We start from the raw sequence: 9,125 nt of genomic DNA on the forward strand, positions 1-9,125 counted from the left end.
TTTTAAGTTTCAGATATTTATTATTCAGTGTAAACCCCAACACAGTACACCAACATGATTTCGTGCATTTAGAGGGGAAATATTTCCTGGATAAGTGGAAAATTGTGTGGATGGCTTCTGGAAGACTTTCACTGTAAGCAGCTTTATAGTGAAACATTTCATTTAGAAGTCTGGACCTTCTTTCTTCAGTTTGCTGTTATCTACATTCAGTGAGTATAACTTGTATTGATCATTGGGACCCAGTTTGTTCCAGCATTCTGGGTTATTCTTCCTATCCCAACTGACATCTGGATTGAACAATGCCAGGCACAAGACATACAGCACTGCTCCAGTATCTCCTGCCCCAATAAATACGAAGAGATGGATCAAGCTTGGATGCTTCTTGGCCTGACTGATGATCTGGCATAACATGGTTGCAGCAGAGGCCTCCTGTCCAGGAGAAGAAAAAACTGGTGACTTACTTCTAATGAATAGAAAACAGCAAGAGTGGTGGGGTATCACTTTCAAAGGTAAGATGTAAAAAGACTGTGACTTCCTTCTTGGGTGCTCTCAGACCATCTCTCCTGGATTGTTCACCTGGGTGAGCCAGCTATGTATATTAAGGCAGCCCTGTTGGGAGACTCATGTAGCAAGGTGCCAAGACTGCCAACAACCCACACCCACTTCATTGCACCTTCAGATGAGGCACAGCCCTGGCCCACAATTTGATTGCAGCTTTATGACAGACTCTGAGTCAGAGGCACCCAGCTGAGCCATACTGAATACCTGGCCCACAGAAATAACAAATATTTGTTGTTTTAATCAGCTGAACTTTGGAGTAATTGGTTATGCAACAATAGATACCTAATAGTTACCATATTTAGAAGTTATTTCCTAGTATCATTCAAAGAAGCTGTGGTTAGGGTCAATGGGCTTCATTTCTTACCAACTACACTTATCCCCTACTACATTACCCCAAATACCATGCACAAGCCCTTAAACTAGAAATCATTAACAGACAGATAATTGGAAAATTCCAAAATACATGGAGGTTAAACAACACACTTGTAAATCACACATGAGTCAAAGAAGACATCTCAAGAGAATCTTAGAAATATTTTGACCTTGGGCGCCTGGGTGGCTCAGTTGGTTAAGCAACTGCCTTCGGCTCAGGTCATGATCCTGGAGTCCCTGGATCGAGTCCTGCATCGGGCTCCCTGCTCAGTGGGGAGTCTGCTTCTCCCTCTGACCCTCTTCCCTCTCATGCTCTCTCTCATTCTCTCTCTCAAATAAATAAATAAAATCTTAAAAAAAAAGAAATATTTTGACCTAAATGAAAATTAAATACAACTTATCAATATCTGTGGGATATAGCAAAAACAGTGCTGGAATCGGAATTTACAACATTGAGAGCTATATTACAAAAAAAAAAAAAATAGGAGTGCCTGGGTGTCTCAGTTGGTTAAGTGTTCAACTCTTGATTTCAGCTCAGATCATGATCTCAGGATTTTGAGATCAAGCCCCATGTTGGGCTCTGTGCTGGGTGTGAAACATGCTTAAGATTCTCTCTCTCCCTCTCCCTCTGCTCTCCCCAACCCCCTCGGCCTGTGTTTCTCTCCCTCTCAAAAAAAGAAAAAAAATGGATATGAAGATCAGTAATAGTAGGGCCACCTGGGTGGCTCAGTTGGTTGAGCACCCAACTTGATTTCAACTCAGGTCACCTTGGAGTGGTGAGATTGAGCCTTGTATCTGGCTCCATGTTAGGCCTGGAGCCTGCTTAAGATTCTTTTTCTCCCTCTGTCCTTCCCCCCTTCTCCCTCTCCCACCCCCCTGACAAAAAAAAAAAAATAGTTAAAAAAAAAAAAAAGGATAGTAAAGGAATACTATAAGCAGCTCTATGTTCACATTTATAACCAGGACCAGTTCCTTTAACAACACAATCTGCCAAACTCACACAAGAAGAAATGGAAAATATTAATAGATCTCTATCTATTAAAGATATTGAATGAAATCATGTAGTATTTGACTTTGTCTGACTTATTTCACTTAGCATAATGCCTTCTAGGTCCATCTGTATTGTTGCAGATGGTCAGGTTTCATTCTTTTCTGGGTAATTACCATTTTACCACATCTTTTATACCCATGCATCTATTGATGGAAACTTGGGTTTGCCTCCATATCTTGGCTATTATAAATAATGCTGCAATAAACATAGGGGTGTATGTATCCTTTCAAATTAGTGTTTTCATTTTCTTTGGGTAAATACCCCATAATGGAATTACTGGATCATATGGTATTTCTATTTTTAATTTTTTGAGGAAACTTCATGCTACTTTTCATATATGATTTCACTTATATGTGGAATCTAAACAAAACAAAACAGAACAAAACAAACAAAAAACAGGCTTTTAAACACAGGGAACAAACTGACAGTTGCCAAAGAGGAATGGGGTTGGGGGAATGGGTGAAAAACATGAAGGGGATTAAGAGGTACTAACCAGTTATAAAATAAATAAGTCACAGAAATGAAAAATATAGCATAAGGAATATATACTCAATAATATTATAATAATATCACCATTGTATGGTGATAGATGGTGACTACACTTACCACGACGAGCACTGAGTAATAGAATTGTCAAACCACTATGTTAGTCAGTCAGCTAGGTGTCTGACTTTTGATTTCAGCTCAGGTTATGATCTCAGGGTTGTGATATTGAGCCCCACATTGTGCTCATGCACTAGGCATGGAGCCTGTTTAAGATTCTCTCTCTCTCTCCCTCTCTCTCTCTTTCCCTCTATAAATAAAATTTAAAAAATGAAAACTTTATTCATAATTGTCAATCTTTAAGCAATCAAGATGTCTTTTGGTAGGTGAATGGATAAATAAACTGTGGTACATCCAGACAAGGGAATAGTACTCAGTGCTAGAAAAAAAGTGAACCACCAAGCCATGACAAGACATGGAGAGCCTAAATTTACATTATTAAGTGAAAGAAGCCAATCCTAAAAGGCTACATACTATACAACTCCAACTATATGACATTCTGGAAGACAAAACTATGAAGGAGGTAAAAAATTTTAGTGGTTTCCAGGAGTTAAAGGGGAGGGAGGGAGAAATAGGCAGAGTGCAAAGGATTTTTAGGGCAGGGAAACCATTCCACATGATACTATAATGGTGGATAAATGTAACTACACATTTTTCATAACCTGTAGAATGTAATGTAATATCAACTATGTAATGTAAACTATGGATTTTGGGTGACGATGATGTATCAATGCAAGTTCATTCTAACAAATGGACCACCCTTAATGGGAGATTGATCGTGGGTGTCTTAGTCCATTTAGGTTTCCTTAACAAAGAAATATCATAGACTAGTGGCTTATAAACAACAGAAATTTATTTCTTACAGTGCTGGAGGCTAGAAGTCCAAGATCAAGGTGTCAGTATGGCTGATTTCTGATGAAGGTTCTCTTCTGGGTTGTAGAATGCTGACTTCTTATTATATCCTCACTTGGCATAGAGCAGAGAGAGGAAGCATTCTCTCTAGTGACTGCTTATAAAAGTACTCCCATTTGTGAGGATCCACCTTTATGACCTCATGAAATCCTAATTACTTCCAAAGGTACCACCTCCTATACTATCAAATTAGAAGATAGGATTTCAACATAAGAATTCTGGGGAGACACAACCATTCAATCCATAACAGTGGGGGAGGCTGTACATGTGTGAAGGCAGAGGGTATGTGGGAACTCTCTATACTTTCAGTTCAATTTTGCTGTGAACCTAAAACTTCTCTAAAAAATAAAGCCTACTTTTTTAAGTTGTTTTTTTAAAAATAAGCAGGGCTTAGTGGACAAGGTCACCTTTAGGGTCCTGCCATCCCTGAGGGCCCCTGGTGGTCTGTAGGGAACACCTCCTAACTACATTCTGAGATGTCATTCTTGGAAAAGATGGGGAGGAGCAGGTAGGTCTCAACCCCATGTGGGGAGACTCCGTTGTGATGAGTGGCCACTCTGAAGCAGATTCTGGACTGGGAGACAGATTAAGAAGAAATTCAACTCAGTTCAACCAACCATGTCTACCTATGGAGGGAGTGAAAGAAACAATTTCTGTTAGAGGTGGGGTTTGAGGTAATAAGCAAAGGGTCCAAATAGAAATGAGAAACAAGCAGTTTTTAAGAAGGAACTGATGGTAAGCTGAGAGCCAGGAACACAAGGAAGCCAGATTCTTGAAGCATCATTAATATGTGGGGATATTCAAGGGCATCAGCTGTGGTACATGAAACAAGAAAGACAAGGGAAGTGAGAATAAGCCTGTGGATTTAGCAACAAGGAAGCCATCAAGGATTGCAACAATCCTAAAGGCAGAAAGTTAGCCTAATGCTGCTTGTGCCAGAGCATCCAGTCCTCCCTGCATCATCCATTTGTTTACCTGAAAAGAATTTATTAAGGAATATATTATGCACCACACACAGGAGATACAATAAAGAACAAGAAAGTCCTGCCTCTAGGACATGAACAGTGTAGCAGAGGAGGAGACAAAAAGCTTGCTTATCTAAGTAAATATGACATCATTGCTCAGCATGATAAATGCAATAATATGGGAAATTTAGGACAATGTGGGACAAGTTCCTTGCAGATACAAATCAAGTTAAGATGAAGTCATACTGGACTAAGGTGGGTTGTAATCCATGACTGGTGTCTGTAAGATGGAAATTTGGACTCCTAGAAAGACCCACAAGGAGAACCTCATGTGATAGACAGACAGAGGTTGCAGTGGCCAGCTACAAACCAAGGAATGTCAAGGATGCCACAACCATCAGAAGCCAGGAAGGGGCAAAGAAGCATCCTCCTCTAGAGCCTTCACAGACAACATGACCCAGATCAGTTTCCAGAAATGTGAAACAATATATTTCTGTTTTTTAAGCAAACCCAGTTTGTGGTACCTTGTTATGGCTGCCCTAGGCTTCACGCACTAAGAAACAGTCTTGTCTGCCACCCAGTCTGGGTCAGTGGAGTACTTGGCCGGGCAGGGGTAGGTCTGCTCCACAAAGTCATTTAAAGACCCAGAGTCCTTCCACCTTGCATCTCTACCCTACTGAAGCAGCTCCACGAGACTGTCTGCAGTAATAGGAGAGAGAACACAGAGCCCTCACAGGAAGTTTGGGGATCAAGTTACATTGCTTGCACCCACATCCCACTCCCACTCATTATGTAACCTCAACCACAGGAGAGGTGGAAACAACATCTCTCCATATACCTAGGAGAAAAATGAAGCTTTTTTTTTTTGGTGAAAACATTGCTTTGAATTGCCTCTGCCCCAAAATTCAAAAACTATTGTTGGAACCAAAAGAAAAGAGTTCTTTTGAAACTTCCTGGGGTAATTCCTGGTTCTATTGTTCTGAGGTGTAATAAGAAGAGCTATTTCCTTTATCTATATTATGTACAATTTAGTGCAATTCAACACTCATCTATGTAGACCAAAGCATCCAAACCACTTCAGTGTGCCCCATCCCCAGGGCCCCATCCATTCTCCCGGCTGTGGGCAATCTATTCCCTGAGCCAACTTGGTCACCTACCTTCTGTCTAGAGTAAACCCAAATCTGTCCCAAGTTCCACTTGCTTTTGTTTGAAGGTGGAAAACTGCTTTGGTCTCTGGTGCCCTTCTTGATGGAGCTCGCAGAGCTTGCCAACTTTTCTGTAAACTGCTGATGCCTTTGGGGAGTTTTGGCTGGGAACAAGCCGGGCTCCAACCCCCTTGGGAACTGAATGCCAGCAGAGCACAACTGGCTCTGGGCCCAGCTGGATATACAAGGGGCAAGACAGATCTGTGTGCGTGTCTCCTCCATTATTGTTTTATTGTATCTGGAGCCCAAGAGAGGAGATGAGAGCACCAGTAATTAATCTGAGGCTGGACGGCTCAACCAACCCACTCCCAGCGCTGGGGGGCATTTCCATTTCCCTTTTATTTTGACAAGCATATTAATCAGCAGAGATGAGTGGCATTATTAAAAGCAGCTGCTGGTGCTAGCTTTCCCCACCCCTACCTTACATACTCGGTCTCAAGTGATAGTCTCTCCCCAGAAGCAAGGGGGCCCTGCCTAGTTCCTCAAATGTAATTATACTTTTGCTCTTTTCAAATATCTGAACACAAACACACATATGCATGGGCATACGCATGCATACTCTAATGTGCCTATCAAAGACACAGCCTGCATGGAACAGAGGTCCTACTTTTCCCACTGTAACCTCACAGAGACAGATCCCATCCTCCTCCAGCTGCTCCTTCTCTGTCCTTGTCTGGACACCTTGGGGTCCAATCTTCACCACAGAAAGAAAATATTTAGATTATTGACCTTAAAGCTTTGGAAGACAAAATATAAAAATAAATAATACAACTGAATACCCCCAAACCAAATAATCCAATTTAACAATGGGCAGGAGACATAAACCAACATTTCTCCAAAGAAGACATCCACATGAAAAGATGCTCAACATCACTCATCTTTAAGGAAATGCAAATTAAAACTACAATGTAATGTCACCTCACACCTGTCAGAATGGCTAAAGTCAACAACATAGAAACAACAGGTGTTGGTGAGGATGTGGAGAAAAAGGAAACCTTATGCACTGTTGCTAAATGCAAACTGGTGCAGCCAGTGTGGAAAACAGGATGGAGGTTCCTCAAAAATTAAAAATAGAACTACCCTCTAATCCAGGAATCCCACTATTGGGTATTTACCCAAAAAATACAAGAACTCTAATTCAAAGGTATACATACACCCCTATAAACACCCCTATGTTTATTGTAGCACTATTTACAATAGCCGAATTATGGAAGCAGCCCAAGTGTCCATCAACTGATGAATGGATAAAGATGTGGTATATGTCTACAATGGAATATTATTCAGCCCTAAAAAAGAATGAAATCTTGTCATTTGCAATGACATGCATTGCATGGAGCTAGTGAGTATAATGTTAAGTGATACAAATCAATCAGAGAAAGACAATACCATATGGGCAAAGAAAAAAGAGAGAGAGAGAGAAACAAAGAAAGAGACAAACAGATGGTTACTGGAGGGGAGGTGTGTGAGGAGTGGGTGAAATAGGTGATGGGGATCAAGGAGTGCACTTGCTGTGATAAGCATCAGGTGATGTATGGAAGTATTGAATTGCTATATTGTACACCTGAAACTAATATAACATTGCATGTTAACTATATTGGAATTAAAACTTAAAACACTCTGGAAGAAGAACAGCCCATGGGTAAATTACATGGCTAATTAAGTTTAGAAGGGCTCTGAATTCCTTCTGGCAAGGGGAGAACAAACTGAATTCTCTAATTCATATGATGGAAAGAGGGAAATTTAGCAAGGAGAATAAGCAGAGAAATCGTTGTGGCAAAGATATTAATGCAATCATGGGGAGTTGTTTTCCTAACTGTGTATAGTTTATATTAAAGCATTGACCTTAGCATTGCTGCTAAATTGTCCAGTTCATTATGTGATAGTTTCTCACTTGTGCTGGACCAGGTATGTACTGGTCCAGTTGCTACAAACTTGCCTCAAAGAATCTTGTCCCAAGGTTGCTCATGGCCTTGTGGGGCAGGTACATGTGCACACACATAGCTGCATATCTGGTAACTTGAGTAAAGCAGAAGAGGTAATGCCTTTAGATGCACATGTCTCATGTGTGAAACACAGAGTTGAACCATTTAATGTTCCACCTTTGTTAAGCAAATAAAGGTGGGAAACACTCAAAACATAATGTATAGTCCAGACCAGGAAACACAATTCATTTCCATTAACTGTCAAGTGGAAGCTGACCAGAGAGATAGGAGACTGAGCTTATAAATCAAAAGCTGAAAAGTAATCAGATGGGTTCAAATGATATGACTGTGCAGTGGTCATATTGGGAAAGACACTGACCATTCCATGGTCCAAAGTGCAGAGAGGGGATAGACAATCAGTGCTCACTGATCACATTTATGGGAAGAGCACTACACTCTTGCCATCCTTTAAAAAAGAAAAGATTAAGTAAGTAAGTAAGTAAGTAAGTAAGTAAGTAATACTTTATTTATTTATTTGAGAGAGCAAAAGAGAGTATGAGAGTGCAAGCAAGGGGAGGGGGAGAGGAGGGAGAGGGAGAGAAAGAACCAAGCAGACTGCACTGAATGCAGAGCCCGGCTGGATCTCACAACCAACTCTTGCCAACCTAATGCAAGGTGGCATTAGTGATATTTGGGTTCAGGGAAGGTAGGATATTGTCATCACTGGTCTTAAACCCAGACTCTTTGGCATGATGATTTTCAAGATGAAAATCTTTCAGGTTCATGGTCCCAAATCATTGAAATGGCTTTTCTCTTTCTCTTCACCTCAATACTTTTGTCCGGGTGGTCAAATCACACTTGATCTTAGCCAAAAGGCTGAGAAGCAATTCAGGTGGTGAAATCAGATTAAAATGAACAGCAGGAAACTATAAACAATAGAGAAACACACACACACTCTCAGACAAAAGGAATTAGGAATTTCAACCAACATCTTTTTAACACAAATATATATCAAGTATTTGTGTGCATTGACAGTGTTCTATGCACATGGAGACATCAGTGAATGAAATCAGGTTCTGGAGCCTCATTGAGCTTATTTCTTAGCTGTAAGAGACATAATGAGCAAGTGAATTATCTGAAAATGGCAAGAAGCACTTACAGAAAAAAAGAAAGGAAGGAAAGAGAAAGGAAGGAAGGGAGGGAGGGAGGAGGAAAATGGCAAGGACCAGAGTGGAGAGTGGAGCTGGGTCAGAGCAGAAGGGAAGACTAGTTATGGAGTTAAGTGGAACCATCAGATCACCTCATTGAGAAGGTAGCATTTGAGCAAAGACTTGAAGGAGATGAAGAAGTGAGCCAGGCTGATAAATAAGGGGAAAATGTTCTGGGCAGAGACTAGCTCATGCAAAGGCCTTAGGCAGGGAGCACAGCTGCATGTTTCAGAGAACACAGAGGCCAGTACACCCACAACAAAATGAGCAAAAGAAAGGCATAGGGAACACAGTCGAGAAGTCACAGGACCCAGATAAGCAGGCTGCAGGCCATGGCAAGGACTTTGTCTTTCAATCTGAATAAAATGGAGGCACCAAAGTTGTTG

General features: G+C 40.9%; 1 protein-coding gene across 1 annotated transcript; it reads right to left on the reverse strand.

Annotated features, from left to right (window-relative positions):
- On the reverse strand, nucleotides 1-446 carry LOC123850543 (cytochrome c oxidase subunit NDUFA4-like). The gene has a single exon (XM_045883799.2). It carries the CDS (start codon nucleotides 409-411, stop codon nucleotides 163-165), a length of 249 nt encoding a protein of 82 aa, XP_045739755.1. The 5' UTR covers nucleotides 412-446; the 3' UTR covers nucleotides 1-162.
- Nucleotides 447-9,125: the final 8,679 nt, after the last annotated feature.

Source organism: Mirounga angustirostris, unplaced genomic scaffold, assembly GCF_029215605.1.
Source record: "Mirounga angustirostris isolate CCGP_5_RB_7025 unplaced genomic scaffold, mMirAng1.0.hap1 SCAF_10, whole genome shotgun sequence".
Taxonomy (NCBI): Eukaryota; Metazoa; Chordata; class Mammalia; order Carnivora; family Phocidae; genus Mirounga; species Mirounga angustirostris.

Bases quoted from the DNA above. Each gene is read 5' to 3' on its own strand.
- LOC123850543 (XM_045883799.2), bottom strand. From the start codon at position 411: ATGTTATGCCAGATCATCAGTCAGGCCAAGAAGCATCCAAGCTTGATC.